This window comes from Littorina saxatilis, linkage group LG3 (genome assembly GCF_037325665.1).
Source record: "Littorina saxatilis isolate snail1 linkage group LG3, US_GU_Lsax_2.0, whole genome shotgun sequence".
Taxonomy (NCBI): Eukaryota; Metazoa; Mollusca; class Gastropoda; order Littorinimorpha; family Littorinidae; genus Littorina; species Littorina saxatilis.
In genome coordinates, this window is record NC_090247.1 from 27,098,939 (window position 1) to 27,118,558 (window position 19,620).

At 41.7% G+C, this 19,620-nt stretch overlaps 2 protein-coding genes across 3 annotated transcripts in view; both read left to right on the forward strand.

Annotated features, from left to right (window-relative positions):
* The window catches only part of LOC138962037 (uncharacterized), a 384,447-nt gene that overhangs the window by 95,429 nt on the left and 269,398 nt on the right, over window positions 1-19,620 (forward strand). The gene's annotated exons all lie outside the window — the stretch shown is intronic.
* On the forward strand, window positions 8,178-19,203 carry LOC138962028 (uncharacterized). The gene is made up of 6 exons (XM_070333721.1): window positions 8,178-8,429; window positions 10,860-11,192; window positions 11,681-12,115; window positions 13,585-13,677; window positions 14,210-14,324; window positions 18,185-19,203. The coding sequence occupies exons 1-6, from the start codon at window positions 8,366-8,368 to the stop codon at window positions 18,702-18,704; spliced, it is 1,560 nt and encodes a 519-aa protein (XP_070189822.1). The 5' UTR covers window positions 8,178-8,365; the 3' UTR covers window positions 18,705-19,203.

The window sequence follows — 19,620 nt, forward strand, 5'->3', positions numbered from 1 at the left end:
TGATATCTTACCTTCAAAATAAACACAAGAAAACTGTAGGCCATAGTGGTATTTTTCGAGTGGCAGCATCTTTTATACCCCTACCCCCTACTTTTTGGAATAAAAATCATAGGTATTACAAGGAATATGCGAGTGCTCTAATATTTTCTGGGCAAGATATAGACACTATTCACATTCATTTAATGTAAAAAAAAAGAATAGGGTTACCATTTTAGTTTGTTTTTTTTGTTGCTTTCAGGCCCTTATTTTAGCAATTTTGTGAGAATTTTGGGCAAAACGGTGGTTACATGAAAAATGCATGGTGTTCAGCAGTCTTTAGGGAATGAGTATTTCTTTTTTGATTGTGGTACAGAGAATGCTTTTACTACTGTAAAACTTTTAGTAATCAGATGTGTCAATACAAAAAAATCAAAGGTAGAGTCAGATGCCGCGTATCCCTTTAAAAGTCGGAGGCAGAACTGAAAAGACTTTTTCCGACGCTCACGCTTAGTGAAGCCAGAAAGCGTGTGTGATAACAGACATATCCCTCTTGTGAACGGAAGCCTACGGACTTTTCCCCCGAACTTGTCCACACGGGTACAGTATTTCCAAATTGGTGTGTTGTGAGTACAGATCTAAAGTAAAGTTGGGGAAAAGTTGGACAAAAAGTGATTTTTTTTTACCGAAAGCAAATCAAGGTCTGTGCAAAATTAAAAAAATCAGTGAAGTCAAGGTCAAATCAAGGTCAAGATTAAATTTAAAAAAAATAAATATGGTTAGTCAAGTCAAGGTCAAATCAAGGTCACTCAAGGTTTAAAAAAAAAAAAAGTCTAAGTCCTGTGACGCGTTATAGTGGGACGCTTCGGTACCGGGACGCTTTGGTACCGGGACGCTTCGGTACCGGGACGCTTTGGTACCGGGACGCTTCGGTACCGGGACGCTTTGGTACCGGGACGCTTCGGGGTGTCCCCCTTGCGGACAGTCAGTGTGCGTCAGCGGGGTGTGTGTGTGTGTGTGTGTGCGTGCGCGTGCATGCGTGCGTAGGCTACGTTCTTGCGTGTGTACGTTCGAATGAGAAAGAAGAGAGAGAGAGGATTGAACAATGAGGTCACGTTCTCTGTCACATGAATACATATACACACACTGAAGGCTACTTCGGACACGAACACTTGCCAACAACTGTGGTTGGACATGCTTTTGAAATGTAATATTTTTTCGACATGATTTCTGGACATACGAATCCCGCTGTGTTGCCTACTGATGTTGCGAATGATGAAGGTTTTGAGTTGACTGACCTTGAGGAGGGATTGCATCAGGCGTTTATCGTCTCAAATTATATCCTTGCTACTTTTCAGGAGTCAACTATTGCCATTCATGGTAACTTGGATAGTCAATGTTTTTATTTGTTTGATTCCCATCAAAGAAACAGAAATGGTAACCATTCTTCAAATGGCGCTGCAGTTTTGATGTCATCAAGTTAATTCCTTTGCAGAATTGATTGATTTTCTCAAAAGCCATTATCAATGTGTTTATCAATTAACACCTGTTCATTTCTGTCCAACTGCAATGCAAACTCAATGTGGAGGAAACAAGGATTCATTACAAACAAGTCATCCCTGTACATCAACAGATTTATGTACCTCAATCAATACTGCTAGTATGAGTGACAGGAATCTAAAAGAAAAAACAACCAAACGCAAATGTACTACTATTTCTACGACTCGTTTGAATGTAAAACAGAAATGTAACACTATCTGTGACAATGACGGTTATACGACTCGTTTGAAGGACAGTATAGATCGAACCTTAACCCACAACTACGACAATTTGTGTCAGACTTTTTTGAACAGGAAAATATGCCTCTGTTCAACAGTAACCAAAACATGGAAGATGTTTTTGAAACTTTACAGAAATGTAACACTAGCCTATCTGTGACAATGTTGCTTTTGAATTGAACCCACATTTGTTGAACAGGAGAGAATGTTCCTGTTCAACAGTGCCCAAAACACTGAATCTGACGTTTTTGAATCTTTTCTGTCATCTAACTGAATCTGACGTTTTTGAATCTTTTCTGTCATCTAACCCAATTGCTCATGACTTCATCGATCTTGAACATGCCTACTTTTCAAAGAAAGACAGACAAAAGCGAAATCTGCATGTTAGCCATCTGCCTGAAATGGTCAATGCACTTTTGTAAAATTGTCACAGCTGTTATGCACTTTTGTGAAATGGTCAGTGCTGTTGTGCACTTATGCAAAACTTGGTGCTGTGCTGTTAACATTTGAACAAAATGCATTTTGTTCAAATGTTTAGTCCAACTTGCTCAGGGCCGGACTAGGCGAAGAGGAGGGGGGGGGTTGCCAGTGGTGGCCTAGGGGGATGTCCCCCCTGGCGGCAGGGGCGGATCAGTTCATTTTATGACTGGTTTTTGTCAAAAGTATATGCGAAGCGCCTAGCTTGCTAGGGGGGTCCGGGGGCATGCCCCCCCGGAAAATTTTGAAAAAAAGGATGCAAAATGGTGCAATCTGGTGCATTCTGAGGATGATCATTACCAGTTTCAGGCAGCAGATTTTGTCACTGATTAATACCCCAAAAATTGAAACTCAATGTAAAATAAAGAAATGCATACCTCATTCAATATTTTTATTTTTTGGCTCGGGGGGGGGGTCCGGAAACCCTAGAACCCCCCCCCCCCCCCTCGTTGAGGGGGTCAGGGGGCGAAGCCCCCTGAAGCTGATGGGTAGGTCATATTCTGAGATAGGAAAATGGTCGGTCCTTGCACGAAACGGCATAAAATAAGCAATAATAAAAAAAATTAAATAAGTAAGGTACATGTTTAGGCTAGGGGGGGGGGTTGCGCAACCCCCATAACCCCCCCGGTAGTCCGGCCCTGTTGCTACTATATAATCGCTGTATGCGCTTTGTGGTAATAATGCACTGTTGTGAAAAGTTTGCGCTAAATGTTGGCACTATGCATCATTGTTGGAGCACCCTCCTGTAGATGCACCATGCTGAAAAATGTACTTATGAATCAAGCATTGACTGAAATAAACAATTTATTAATCCAGCACAACATGCAATTCATTAACTTTTGACCCTAACCTTTAACACTTCCCAAAATAAATCTTTGGTGGACATTGCATCGACGCTGTTCATTTTGAATGAACATTTTTCTTGTTAAAACTTTTGTTTGGGTCTATCACAGTTACACACAAACATGGAAAAAAACCGATGGTTTTAAAAGGCTCACGAGAATGACTGTGCCTTTAAATGTGCCTGTTGTTTTGTTGTGCCTGCACTGTATATGCTGTGTGTGTCATTAATGTTTCACCTTCATTATCGTGGCTAAGATCGAGGTTGTCCACATCCGGGCCCTTGCTGCGCAGACCATTGCGGAAGTAGACAACCCTACTTCCCCTCGCCTGTAGATCTGCACATTATAGCAGAAAGCACGTTTCGTGGTATAGGCGCTTGAAGGCTAGCCTTTTGGCAGGACTTGAACTGGTTGTTGTTGTGGTGGGGGTGGGGGTAGTGGTGGTGTTATCAACAATATGCAGCAGCGGTGTTACTCATCACACCAACACAAATACACACACTGACGCACACATGCTCGCATACACACAAACACGCACGCATGCGCGCATACATACACACACTGACTTACACACACACACACACACACACACACACACACACACACACACACACACACACACATACACATACTTAGAGACATATACTTACACACACACAACCACACACACACACACACACACACATACACACACACATATACACACACACACACACACACACACACACAACACACACACCGGCCACACACACACACACACACACACACACACACACACACACACACACGCACACATACTTAGACACTCACTTGCACAGGGTACCCGGAATATCTCCGAAATGACTTAGTACAAACAAAAGTCGTACACTCATTCACAATGAAACACAGACACGCTTTAACAGATAATATACGGAATACATTAAAAAAAAAATATAAACAAGCTAAAGCGCAAGTCATGTAAACAACAAAATAGTGAGTAGCAATGTCACGTTAATACATAAGACTTAGTTAAAACACTTTTATGGCATGTATATTGCATGTTTATTTTTTAATCACCTCAATTTGCTTTTAACAAAGTAACGCAGCAAAATCAGCAAATGTATTATGAACCATCGATTACAATGGAAGCACATGGATTTCTTTGACAGCAGAAAAGGAAAACGTCTTATCACATGCTGAACATAGAGAATACTACATGGCTTGCTGTGTCGTACCATGTTTACACGAGTTGCTTTTTTTTTAAATGGAACTGCGAGCGAAAGCGAGCTTTTCAATATTGAAAAAGCAACGAGTGTAAATCTGGTACGACACAGCAAGCCATGTTTTAGTTCCAAAAATCCTTCCAGGGAAAACAGCAGGCGCAATAGTGTTTCTGGAATGACGTTTGTTTCGGTGACTTTGGCATCATAAGCAGTGGAAAATCAGCTCCCTGCCATAGTAGTTTGACCCGACGTCATGTACATGATATACACACGTGTGGTTTGAACGATATCGTTACCTCGTGAATGATGTCTCTCACGTGTGTATGAATAAACTCTATTCATAACTATCACAAGACCACTGAAATAAAAAGTTATTTTCAAGCGACTGTGTTTCGAGAAGGACACAGTCCATTCGCGATGTTGTCGCATGTAGCAAGCTCTGTTGTCAGTGCCGTTTGCTTCACTGAAAGCAAAGTTCTGAAGTCGTGTCAGTCTTGTTGATCACATAATTATATGAGTGTTGTCAGTGCCGTGTTGTTGTCTCAGTTCGGTAAGTTTGCTTTTGTGTTTCTTTTACGAAAATGAATGCAATACACGTTACTTTCAAATATGAAAACAGCCAGTGATAATAGCTGTTGTAGGTGCATGCGTTTGTGAGTCTGCGCCCATGTGTGTGTGTGTGTGTGTGTGTGTGTGTGTGTGTGGATCTGTCTGTCTGTCTGTCTGTCTGTCTGTCTGTCTGTCTGTCTGTCTGTGTCTGTTTGAGCCTGTCTGCGTCTGTGTCTGTAGCAGTGTGTCTGTCTCTGTATGCGTATATGTGCTTTTTTTGTTTGAGTTACAATATATGTTGTAAATCAGTATTACAATCTTACTTATAGCTCTAAAATAAAAATGCACTACAGTAATGACATTTTGCATATTCCGTAAGTAAGGCAACACATTGAGGATGAACTGTCCAATTTCTTGAACCAACGATGTATTCCATGTGTTCTTTTCCATCGTTACATTCGTAATTTTTATGTACTACAGTTAGAATTCACATGTGTACCTTTATACACATATGTCTGTTTTCATGGGTGTACTATGGGACAGTTATCGACATTTCGCGCCAGGAGGGAGACCCTTTGGAAAACACGGAATGCAAATGGCTACGGCTACAATGAGTTCACTGGTCGTATCCCACAAAGAAACAGGACTCTAAGGGATTCCCTGTATATACCTGTACGTACGTTAATAATTATATATACACTTCAAATAGTCGACCGACATTTTTACATGTGGTAAAGACAAATTTCCATTTTGATGTATTCATGCTAATGGACAACAAGTGTTTGTTCGTGTTATTATCACGGACAGTTACTAGTTTCATCGTCATGTGACAATGATCCAAAGCTAGCAGCAGTTGATTATTCTAGATGTATGCATCCAACTAATTGTAAAAATATAGATAATTACTGCCACGCATTGTGTTAAAAAAACAGACTTAGTTTGAAACATGCGATGCAGACATTGCGGAAACGTGTGCATGAGACAGTTTTTCTATAGATGCATTTTCATGGTCGGCTTTTCATAACACCTTCTATATGATCATGACTAACAAAATGATGCACACTTTGATAATGTATGATAACATAAGTCGGAGACCGAATACTAAAAACAACAGGTATCCACAACAGTGACAAACATCATTAGAGAAGCAACGGAGGTGCGCCCATGATTCAGTTGGAAGCTTGTAGACAAAGCACGGTGACTCAATCGTGTGTCACCCGGCCACTAAATCTATCATCTTTCTCACTTTGTCCTCTGACCAGACCTTCGACTTTATCCTGTGACTCAGACTTTATTTTAGACCTTCTTCGATTCAGGAAGTTCACGGTGATAATATGGACTACACAGGGCCGGACCAAATTCGTTTGAGGGGGGGGGGGGGGGGTTCCAACTGAAGGCAGGGGTCCAAAGTCCACATTTTTTTTCTCTGAGAGGTACATTGGATGGCCAGGGGGGGGGGGGGGGGGGGGGCCGGAACCCCAGGAACCCCAACGATCCGGCCCTGCTACAGTAGTACTATGCACTGGAAACCTGACCCCACTTTGTCTGATGTCCCGGAAGATCTGTGTAATTGTACTTCCTCTTTCTCTCTCTGTGTTTCCCACACGCTGGGATCATGATACAGGTCTTCCGGCGTAGAAGCTCATGTTCACCACCACATATCATCTTGGCAGGCGTGTCGTGTGTGTGTGTGTGTGTGTGTGTGTGTGTGTGTTTGTGTATCTGTGTGTGTGCGTGTGTGTGTGTGTGTGTGTGCGCGTGTGTGTGTGTGTGTGCGTGTATGTGTGTGTGTCTGTGCGTGTGTGTGTGTCTGTGCGTGTGTGTATGAGTGTCTGTACGTGCGTGCGTGCGTGAGTGCGTGCGTGCGTGCGTATGTGGCTTGGAAGGTGTGTGTGTGTGTGTGTGTGTGTGTGTGTGTGTGTGCGTGTATGTGTGTGTGTGTGTGTCTGTGCGTGTGTCTGTGAGTGTGTGTGCGTGTGTGCGTGCGTACGTGCGTATGTGGCTAGGAAGGTGTGTTTGTGTGTGTGTGTGTGTGTGTGTGTGTGTGTGTGTGTGTGTGTGTGTGTGTGTGCCTGCCGCTTGCCTATCCAGCTATTAGCTATGTGTCAGCTCGTGTCTTTCGTCTGTATGTCTGTCATTTTAATTGAACATGTACAGTTTGTGTTATGCAGTATTTTCACGTGAACCAATCTCTCATACCTAACAGCTCATTCAATGATGCATGTCTTTGAAAATACATGGAATACGCTGGTAGTATAGACGACCTGTGTCAGGGGACCCAGCTTTTTCCATCACTGACAAGTTAATGACATGCGTCCGTAGCATGGCCTGCCAAATGACAAGACAGGACATAACGACTAGCCTCTCTTTTTTTTATCAGCATTGTTCATCGCAGAACCGTGCCTGTATCCGTTTGTGGGACATCATCTTTTGACTGTACTCTGTCATCTTATAGAGTTTGCAGGAAGAACGAACAAATTCATGACTAATGTTATCATTTATCCTACATACGTGAAAGAGACACCTGTGAGATAATAATCGTTCAAATCACACGTGTGTATATCATGTAAATGAGGTCATGTCAAGCAAGTCTGGCAGGGACCTGTTTTTCCACTGCTTATGGTGCCAAAGTCACCGAGACAAACGTCAGTATAGAAACAAAATTTGCGCTCGCTAATTACCCTCGATGAATCTTTAGAACTAACACGTCACGCCACACTTTCAGAGTGACGTTTCTTTGCTTTGACGTAATAGATTGCACGAGGCTTTAGAAGAGATCGAGGTTCCAAAACAAGCGTCTTCAATTTAGCTGCCTCGACTGCAAGACATTTTCAGTAAAATACACGTAAGTACAGTATGTAGGATAAACAGAATACTACATGGCTTGCTGTGTCGTACCAGATTTACACTCGTTGCTTTTTCAAATAGTGAACAGCTCGCTTTCGCTCGCAGTTCAATATTTTAAAAAACAACCTCGTGTAAATCTGGTACGACACAGCAAGCCATGTAGTATTCTCTATGTATCTCCTCTGAGACTGCCGATGTAGGCTTAATACCTCGTTTGAAACTTAGGCCAAAAAAAAAAATAGTCTGTTTACGGTAACCCGACCGACCCTAGTTTTTTCGCGCGACCCTAGACTTTTTTTTGGCATTTGGGGAAAAAAAAATTAAAAAAAATCTTGTTTTTTTTGGCAAAATAACGTAAAAATATGGTTTTTTGGAAAAAAAAAAAATCCCGACCTACCGACCCTATTTTTTTGGCCTATGTTACCGTAAACAGACCTTTTTTGGGGGGGGCCTTATAAATTCGTCTCCCTGGGGACGCTTTTGTGCAGGTCAGAACAGGTGGTACGCGGACGAGACGAGAAAAAATAAAGCCTACTTTAATTCGGCTCCGTCCAGATTGTTGTACCTCAATATTTTTTTCCAAAGCTGCGAACATACGCGCTTGTTGAAGTTTGTCTGTCAACGGTTGAGTTCTGCTTAGTGTACACTACCGGCTAATGAGGGACCTGTTTTGTTTTGACAGTGGCCAGGAACAATGGACCGTTTTGGAGTGTCTGTCAGCGCCCTGATGCTGTCCTTCCTGCTTTGGATTTTGACAGGTTAGAAAACTGATACAGTATTATGTGTGTGTGTGTGTGTGTGTTTATGTGTGTGTGTGTGTGTGTTTATGTGTGTGTGTGTGCACCGTGTGTGTGTGTGTGTGTGTGTGTGTGTGGTTGTGTGAGTGTGGTTGAGTGTGGGTTTTTGTTGGTTATGTGTGTGTGTGTGTGTGTATGTGCGTGTGTGTGTAAGTGTGTGTGATTGTGTGTGTGTGGTTGTGTCGTGTGTGTGTGTGTGTGTGTGTGTGTGTGTGTGTGTATGTGTGTGTGTGTGTGAGTGTGGTTGAGTGTTGTTTTTTTGGTTGTGTGTGTGTGTGTAACAAGAACAAGAACAAGAACAAATGTTTATTGTCCTCAAACCAAAAAGGTTATTGACACATTGCTATGAATCCTAAAGCATTCTGCGACAAACCTTCCGAGACATATTTGAACTTCTTCTTCTTCTTCAGCGTTCGACGATGGCTGTGTCTAGATTCTTTGGCCCGTGATGTTGACGAAGTGGGCTGTCATTTCCAGGTCCTGAGTGCTGCCCCATAGCTTGGTGTGCAGCGATGTCCCTGTGGGCCAGACATGTTTCCTCTCACTGCAGTGGAGTTGGCAGGTCTGCAGGAAGTGGTCCGGTGTCTGGTCCGCCTTTCCACAATGGCACAGGGCCGACTGTCTGATGCCGATCCTTTTTAGGTGGCTGTTTAGTCCACAGTGGCCTGTCCGGAGGCGGAAGACAATGGTCTGCTCGTGACGAGTGAGCTGATGGAGGGCATCTTCGTGTGGATTATATCCATTGTTTTTCTTTTTGAAGGTGGATTTTTGCCTGTTTCGGATTAGGGTCCTGGCTTCACTGTAAGTGAGATTAGAGGGTTGCTGCTCAGTTTTGCTGCCCTCCTTTGCCAGCCGATCCGCCACCTCGTTGCCCACAATCCCCGTGTGTGCAGGGATCCACTGCAGGACAACCGCTGTGGTTTGGGCCAGTGTGTTGATGTTTTGCATCAGGTGTTCCATGGTCGAGTCTGGATTGCCCGAACACAAGGCCTGGAGTGCTGACAAAGAGTCTGAAAGAAAGACATCTTTGAACATCTTTGTCCATAAATATTTCACTTGGTTTATAATTAATATAATCTACATCAATATTAGTCACGTCTTTTTTAAACTTTTCTCTACTTTCATGGAATTTTACGCATTCATCCAGAAGATGATATTCATCTTCAACAATGTTACATACCATACACAAACGATTTTCTCTTTGGATGTTATGATGTCTTCCAGTTTCTATTTTTAGATTGTGACTACTGGTTCTTAATCGACTTAAAGCTGTCCTGTGATTTCGATTTTCTATCATTGTCAGATATGACTGAATTTCATATGTATCACATATATTTGAATAGAATCTTAATCTTGCACTTCCTTTTGATTTAGCTTTATTCCAAAAACGTATGTATTCACTTTGTAATTTCATTTGTATGGCAAATTGTAACTTTCTCGTATCAAAAGTAGATTGATTTTGCCAAACATGATTAAAGCCAAGTCTTAAACATGTCATCATATACTTGATGAACAAATGAATCTCGTTTAGATTGTAAAATATGAGTCCAATAGGAAATGGTTTGTGTTAACATTCTTAGTGCTAATGGGAATCTACCTAATTCTGCCAGCACTGGTATACACATGGTTTTTCTGTGTACACCTAGCAGACAACGACAAAATTTTATATGGATGTCTTCACTCGTAGACTTTCTTGAAAAACATGATTAAAAAAACTTCTCGATTTGTATATGTGTGTGTATGTATGTGTGTGTGTGTAAGTGTAAGTGTAAGTGTGTGTGTGTGTGTGTAAGTGTGTGTGTGTGTGTGTGTGTGTGTGTGTGATGAAGTTATAAGTGAAATTGTTTCCCATGTTGTTTTTGTGTTGCACGTGCCATCTTGTTATCACCCACAAACTGAATTTCTCTATTGAAGGTAATAAATTAGTTTTTTTTATTCTACTCTGCCGTATTGTATTGTAGTGTGTGTGCCTTTGTTTTGGTTTGCCAAATTCTGTGTGCACTATATATATCATCAGCATATTCGCAGACAGAAAGAAAAGATAATCCTCTACCTCTGTGTCCTTTTTGGGCCTATATTAACATAAACGGTATCAACATATACATCCGACATCGAATGTTGCTCCCGAGTATTACCAACCTCATTTTGTACATGCATGTACTGTCAGTTACTGAAATTGAGAAACATCTATTTCAAGACATTTCTAATGCAAGAATGTTTTAATTCTAAAATTAAGAACTCAAGTTTTTCGGATGCTCTCTTTATTTGCAGTCTATAAATCTACCTTCATCTTTTAGTCACCCTTTTTCTTAAAACCTGAGTTACACAGATATTTGGAAGTCTAAACCAATGAGGGGTCACTTTATTACATTGCCATACCAACGTTTTCAGGTGTTGACGCACAGTTCAAAGTGAAAAGGGCATCGAGCCTCTCCATCAATGACAACAGGAATGTGACATGCAGCCCCGCCCACAACTTGATGATAAGGACCGCCCACTATTTGGCCCCGCCCTCCGCGTCAGAATCAGCCAACAGACAGCAGGCGGCCGGCTGTGTGGGCGGAGACTGTGCTTTCGTTGGCATCCAGAATCAGTACCAAGAGATGACGTCGGCTGACGTGTTGAAGGTCTACCGTCATTGTCAAAGTCGCGACGTAGATCAGTGTGATGTATCCTTGGCGGGAGTGGAGAGGGATTTCGAAATGTCGTACTTTTGTCTGAATGGTACGATTCTTTTCATTCTTTCGTTCTATGTTTGATAAGTTTTTTTTTCTTTTCTTACTTCTTTCTGTCTGTGTGTAGTCCGGTAACTGGATTTACACTCAGTGAATGAAAAACTGTACCAACATATTTGTGTTACTCAACTGCTGGTTTTACTTTCCTTGAAAAATCCGCTCGTACTAACTATATCACAATGTGGGCTTGGTTTGCCATTTTTGTTGTTTGGTCGCTTTTTTTCTCTTTCTATATTTTGTCGTCGTCGTCGCCATTGATGTTGTCGTTGTCGTCGTCGTTGGTGTTGTTGTATTGTGGTTGTTGCTGTTGTGGTGTTGTTGTTGTTGTTGATGATGATGATGATGATGATGATGATGATGATGATGATGTTGCTGCAGCTGGTGTCGTTATTACCTATTGTCTTTAGCTTAGGAATAAATGTGTTGAAAAGCTAAAGATATCTACCCATTTTCTTTTTTTTTTCTTTTTTATTACAGAACCTCTCATTGATCCTTGTTCCAACATGACGTCAGAGGAACCGCGACGCCAGCTGTCGTTCGTGATGGACTATTCGCACCATACTACGTCCCGTGACGTCATGTGTCAATGCACAGTGGATATGACGTCATCGAACGACACGAAACTGTACGTCAGAGCGCTGAACCTCTTCGAAGGCGGTCCAGATAAAGTTATGAATGGGCCTGATCGCGTTGGACAAGAGTCTGAGGTTAACGTGAATGGGCGTGGCATAACAAGTAGGCGTGGCCCTGTTGTGTTGATAGACAGTACAGACGAAAAGCTGAGCTGGGAGGTGGAGCAAGGAGTGACACCGGTTGAGGGGCAGCTGGAAACAGACGCAAACACGTCCATCGTGTTGCTGTTTGAAGAGTTGCAGTCCATCACTTTTGGTAGAGTTTGGATTGACATTCAAGGTGAGATTCATTAAACTGTGAATAGGTAACGCAGTAGTTTCCCTTGTCACAACAGCAAAGTCGCGGTTGTTCCCCTTGTTAAAGAATTATGGCTGGTTCATCTGAATTTCAAGGAGTTGTTAAAGAGGCCCTAATTGCAACTTCATCATGGGTTTGATGAATGATCTTTAGCTCAACAGGTCGATATTACGCAACGTATCCTCATCCATCTTTTGTCTGACTATGACCTGAAAAGTGGCATTGTGAGACGTTTTTCCCACTTGGTGACAAAAACAAAACAACATTATCAAAATATTGAAATATAATATATATATATGACACGTGTTTTAAAGCAGAAGAACATGGGACCAAGTTAAATGTAAATTAGGGAAAGAAAGATCCAATTATTTTCGTCAATGTCATTATTATCATTGCAATCATAAGACATTAAATTCCTTTTTTGTTTGTTATATTTAGTCAAGTTTTGACTAAATATTTTAACATCGAGGGGGAATCGAAACGAGGGTCGTGGTGTATGTGCGTGTGTGTGTGTGTGTGTGTGTCTGTGTGTGTGTGTGTGTGTGTAGAGCGATTCAGACTAAACTACTGGACCGATCTTTATGAAATTTGACATGAGAGTTCCTGGGTATGAAATCCCCGAACGTTTTTTTCATTTTTTTGATAAATGTCTTTGATGACGTCATATCCGGCTTTTCGTGAAAGTTGAGGCGGCACTGTCACGCCCTCATTTTTCAACCAAATTGGTCAAGTAATCTTCGACGAAGCCCGGACTTCGGTATTGCATTTCAGTTTGGTGGCTTAAAAATTAATTAATGACTTTGGTCATTAAAAATCTGAAAATTGTAAAAAAAATTAAAAATTTATAAAACGATCCAAATTTACGTTTATCTTATTCTCCATCAATTTAAAAACACTTTCATCGTATTTCTTGTCGCTTCCTGATTGCAAAAACATATAGATATGATATGTTTGGATTAAAAACACGCTCAGAAAGTTAAAACAAAGAGAGGTACAGAAAAGCGTGCTATCCTTCTTAGCGCAACTACTACCCCGCTCTTCTTGTCAATTTCACTGCCTTTGCCATGAGCGGTGGACTGACGATGCTACGAGTATACGGTCTTGCTGAAAAATGGCAGCTACTTGACTAAATATTGTATTTTCGCCTTACGCGACTTGTTTAGTCTATCGAAGGAAAAATCAAAACTTGACTAAATATAAAAAGTGAGTGTAAACTACTTTCAAATGTACATGGTGTTTTAACTTACAGATTGAGAAATATTTTGCGAATGTGTTAACAAAAATGTGGGGTCTCTTCATCTCTCCATTAGTTTCCACACATACAACGGGCGAATAAAGCAAGTGTGGTGGGTGTAGAGGGTGGGGGTGTCTCTTTCACTTTTCTAATTTCTAAATCGCATCAACATTCCCGATACGACTTTAACATACGGAACATAAATTTGTCTTCGAAGCAGGTGAAGAGATGCAGGTGTCTTGCAACTTTACATCAAAACCAGGTATCCCGCTCCATGCTGACATTGCCCCCCAGCCTCAGGAGAAGTCACGTAAGTTTCATTGTACAATGAATTTTAAAATATCAATTGGAGTTGATTTTGAAATACCTGTCATGGATGTACTTTAAAATGAATTTGTTTTTCTGTGATTCAAAATTATTTCTCTCTTTCTCTATCCCCCTCTCTCTCTCTCTCTCTCTCTCTCTCTCTCTCTCTCTCTCTCTCTCTCTCTCTCTCTCTCTCTCCTTGCAAAATAAAGTTCCATCATTATCATCATCATCATCATCATCTCTCTCTCTCTCTCTCTCTCTCTCTCTCTCTCTCTCTCTCTCTCTCTCTCTCTCTCTCTCTCTCTCTCTCTCTCTCTCTCTCTCTCTCTCCGCCCTTAGAAATTAACGAAGGGAAGTATGCGCTCTCAATCTAGACAACTACAGTAATTAAGAGTTATGCGGGACCAGTCTGCTGGCAACGGAGAAACTAAGAAGCATTGAAATGGACAATGACTGTCATCCTGTGTGTGTCGGTCTGTCTGACTGTTTGTGTCTCTTTTCACACCTTCTTTCCTGTGTTGACCCGTATCCAGGTGACTCTGAGACGACGACGATGATCTACATATCATGCGCTGCGGCAAGTTTCGTCGTCATCGTCCTTATCGTCGTCGCCATCATTGTTTTGTCAAAGTGCAGAAACTATTCAAGGTAAGGCATTGAGTTGGGGCATTGTACGTATCATTTTCCTTACGATAATCACTTTTTCAGAGAAACGATTGTGAAGATATAAGAAAATGTGTAATGGGATACTAGTTTACCTACTTTCTGCTAAAGCCAGGAGGGTACAACAACGTATGGTTTAGCTAATGGACCCATCCACAGCGATGAGAAGCGTCAATCACACCATTTTCATAACCTTGCATGATAATGTTTAGTGTATTTATGTCAGGCAAACGGTCTGGCTCACAGAGACACACGTGTTCATCCCTGCTTTTCATTCGATTGTACGTTTTTGATAACTCTGTTCGTGAAGTCGAGCGACAACCCCAGAACTGATGAATACTTGATATGCGTACAACATTGCCATTGCATCTCACATCTTAGTAGACGTACACAGAAGCAGGAAGACAGGTTTAGATGTTCCTGAAAAAGGATTAGGTAGTCAACAGAAAAGGACAGTAGATTTTGGCTTAGGATGGTGACTTAATATGTCATTTGAACGAATCACCGTAACATCTCTGGGCAGGGTTATTTTTAACTCAATGGGTGAGCCTCATGAGCGAAACCTCAAATATATTTAGGGAGGCGCCCACAGAATACATATAGAACAGAAGCGGCATTCACGTCTTCGGGATGTTCCGTGATTTTCCGGAAAACCTCGGGCCGCCATTTTCTTATGTTTGCACGGAGGCTTGTAAAAATGTCGCTCTCCAGAGAGAAGTGTCCGAGAGGACGGTATAGAGAATACTACATGGCTTGCTGTGTCGTACCAGATTTACACGAGTTGTTTTTACATTTAGTCAAGTTTTGACTAAATGTTTTAACATAGAGGGGGGAATCGAGACGAGGGTCGTGGTGTATGTGCGTGTGTGTGTGTGTGTGTGTGTGTGTGTGTCTGTCTGTCTGTCTGTGTGTGTGTGTGTAGAGCGATTCAGACTAAACTACTGGACCGATCTTTATGAAATTTGACATGAGAGTTCCTGGGTATGATATCCTCAGACGTTTTTTTCATTTTTTTGATAAATGTCTTTGATGACGTCATATCCGGCTTTTCGTGAAAGTTAAGGCGGCACTGTCACGCCCTCATTTTTCAACCAAATTGGTTGAAATTTTGGTCAAGTAATCTTCGACGAAGCCCGGACTTCGGTATTGCATTTCAGCTTGGTGGCTTAAAAATTAATTAATCACTTTGGTCATTAAAAATCTGAAAATTGTAAAAAAAATGTTTTTTTATAAAACGATCCAAATGTACGTTCATCTTATTCTCCATCATTTGCTGATTCCAAAAACATATAAATATGTTATATTTGGATTAACAACAAGCTCTGAAAATTAAATATATAAAAATTATTATCAAATTTTTTTTTCGAAATCAATTTAAAAACACTTTCATCTTATTCCTTGTCGGTTCCTGATTCCAAAAACATATAGATATGATATGTTTGGATTAAAAACACGCTCAGAAAGTTAAAACGAAGAGAGCTACAGAAAAGCGTGCTATGGAACACAGCGATCCCACAACCGCGCTAAACAGACTCGTCTTCTTCTTCTTCTTCTTGGCGTTCGCAGAGGTTACACAATCAGTCCAGCACTGGTGATAAATGTTGTCGTTTTCTCCAATTCCTGTCGACTGCCGTATAGTTTGGTCTGCAAGGGAGTTGGTGACGTCCACACTTCTTTTCGTCCCTCATCTAGTAAGGGACATCGCTGTAAGATGTGTTCCGCTGTTTGGTCCTCTTGACCGCAGGCACAGGTTGGTGATGGCGCCAGCTTGAACTTTCGGTTCATGTGAGCATTGAGCCTGTTGTGGCCAGTACGCAGCCTGATGAGGTTGACTTGCTGCTCTCTGGACATTGTGTGGTAGTCATCTCTGTTTGTCCTTGGCCTCATCAATGCCTTGATGATTGTCTTCTGCTCACTAAAGCTGACACTGTTTTCAGGTTGGTCTTCCACGGCTCCTTCTTTTGCCAGCTCATCTGCCCTTTCATTTCCTGGTATCCCACAGTGTGCTGGTATCCACTGGAGGACAACTCTTCTGGTTTGTCTGACCATCTGTAATGCTTTGGCCAGCTGTGGGAGTTTGTCGTTCTCTAGGGCCTGAAGGACTGAAAGGGCGTCCGAGAGGAAGACAACTTGGTAGCAAGGGTCTGCGGAATCCTGAACGAAGGAGGCGGCCTGCATGAGAGCTTCTGCTTCTGCTTTATAGTTTGAAACAGGCTCATCAGTTTCACTGCGTTTTGCATGAGCGGCGGACTACGGTCATTGTTAAAAAATGCAGTGCGTTCAGTTTCATTCTGTGAATTCAACAGCTTGACTAAATGTAGTAATTTCGCCTTACGCGACTTGTTTAAATATTGAACTGTTACCACACAGAAAGTGTCACTCATCTGGGTCATTGTCTGACTCGTGTTTCCTCATAGAAATGTCCAACAACAATATCCGATTCACATTATGCCTCACATCGTTCAACTTAATGTAAATCTAAATATAGGTCCCTGGTGCCACACATTCTAGGCGGCGTGATGGAAAATTACCATGCACCTGCCGCCGGAGAAGACAGGCACAATGATGACCCCACTGTGACCCCAAAATGTGACGGGGGTCAACCAAACTAGGGTCACATCGGAACATTGTCAAACCCTTCAAGTGTTTAAAGTTTCAAAGCTCTAGCTTCACAAACGCCCGAGATAACGTCAATGTTGACTTATTATGAATCGCACATGACCCCATGACTTATGTCAAGTTGGTATACGGTAGATTATCAATCCCTAGATATCTGCAAAGTATCAAAGCTCTAGATTAAAAAACATCCAAGATAACCTCAAAGTTAAGTTTTTATGAAACGAACATGACCCCACTGTGACCCCAAAATTTGACGAGGGTCAACCAAACTTTGTAAGATCATCAAACTCTGACAGCTAGTAGTTTTAGAGGTCTCGCTTGAAAAACATCCGAGATAACCTCAACGTTAAGTTTTTGTGACACGAACATGACCCCGCTGTGACCCCAATATTTGACGAGGGTCAACCAAACTGGGGTCACTTTGTAAGATCATCAAACTCTGACAGTGTACAAAGTTTCAGAGGTCTAGCTTGAAAAACTTCCAAGATAACCTCAACGTTAAGTTTAATTATGAAACGAACATGACCCCGCTGTGACCCCAATACTTGACGAGGATCAACCAAACTGGGGTCACTTTGTAAGATCATCAAACTCGGACAGTGTACAAAGTTTCAGAGGTCTAGCTTGAAAAACCTCCGAGATGCCATGCCCGGGTGGACATACAACCGGACACATAAGATTCGTAATACTCACCAATTACTCAGGTGAGTCAAAAACCGGAAGGTTTAACCCCCTAAAGTCGACTTATAAATAACCTTTTCAGTGTAGTGAGTGGCTTATACCGAGACAGCTGCAAACACAACAACATGGCGGACGCTGTGACGGCCTTGAACCAACTTTTCGCCCTTGCGAAGAGGCGTTGCCGCTGTTCTATATGTATTCTGTGGAGGCGCCCGAGCTGTTTCGAAACAATCTTGTGGCGTAATCATTTGAGTGCCGCGTCTGTGACCAACATCTGGCCAAAATTCTTGCATGCAGAGGTTTGCTTCGCGGCCTCCGATTAATGGATTGCATGTTTAAGCCCATCAAGGACAAGTACATCTTAGCTTTTCAAGGCATTTGTCTTTTGTTAAGGCTGAGGAAAAGAGGAAGATAAAGAGGGAGAGAAATTAAGAGCGAAAGAGAGAGAAGGAGATACAACTTGTGAGGTTGATCGAGTTACACGTTTGTGAGAGAAATAATTGCATCATTTTTTCCCAAATCTCTTCTTTTTTTTCTCCAAAAAGGTCACAAAAAGTTCACAGCGTTGGTTCAGCAGACGACGACCATAAAAGAGACAATATCCACGACAGCGTGCTCCTAGAGGGAGACTACTGCACCATCAGCGAAGCCAGAAATAGAAACGCCCCACGTGACCAACCTGCAAAACAGCCACGTGAGCGGACACAGCCAATCAGCACCGAGACTTCATTCACGAAGCAGACGAAACCGACCTCTTATAAAAATGATGCATATGAAAGCAAAGACGAAGAATCAACTGGCGAAAATTCACGAGGACAGAACCATACACACGAAGACAATTCCACGCGGTTTCATGGATTTCCAGCGGACACAAATCAATATGAAACTCTCAGTTATAGGCCTATGCCAATGCCAAGATCTGAACCACCAATCTACGACCATGCGGGGAGGTCGGGGCCCGGACTTGAAGAGGCGGAGTATCATCACTTACAACACGGTAAAAGGTTAGAACCCAAGGTGATTGACAATGTGTATGACACTACCAGTTATGTGGCGAAACAGTAGAATGGATGGTTTCGTGTGAAATGTAACGCATATCATCTGAGATTTATTTAGGCTTTAACGATGGATTAAGCACAACCATTCAGTTGAACACATACCAAAAAAATCTACATCCTGGTTACATCCTGTTTAGGGTGAGAATGTGTATGAAATAATTTTGTAACGGACGCAAGTGTCAACCTGCGAGATCAATGTAAAAATCATCACAAAATTCCCACTTGAATCAGAACGCAGTAAGGATGCTGATTTTGTATTTTTGTCCAAGCGGAAGGATGCTCCCATCCTACTTCAAAACCTACACATATCTGTGGTGGTGCACGTGATGATTAACACAGGAAAGTATCCTTGGCACAAAGGGTCAAAAATCCTAAAAATAAGGCCTTAAATGAATAAGGCCTTATTTCAGGAAATAAGGGCTTATTTTCAAGAAATAAATCCTTATTTTTAAAATAAAGGCTTTTTTTTATGGGTTTATTTTTTTAAGGCCTTATTTTTTTCACCTTTAAAGGTGGTAGTTTATATTTTTGCTTTTTTTCAATAATCTTATGGTTAGATTTCGCTAAAAAGTTATGTCAGATGATGAATGAACCATGGGGAAAAAAGTTACAGAAAAAAAAATATATGTAAAAAAAGATTTTATTTTTGGGTAGCGTGACTCACGCTTCCAATATTTTGTTTTCTGTTTGCTGAGAACATGTGCTTTGCCTAAAAATACTGACCAATCAAATTCATGTCACTATGCTTATAGCCACGCCCAAACAAGTGCAGCAACAGTTTGACACTGGAGCGCTGTCCACGCGCTTTTTTTTAAACGCACGAAATGCACGGGATTTGAGAGGAGTTTTGCGCTTGGCATTTTCCAAATAAGGATATCCTACTATGAGTACTACGCTGGAATACAACAATGAATTTTCAAACG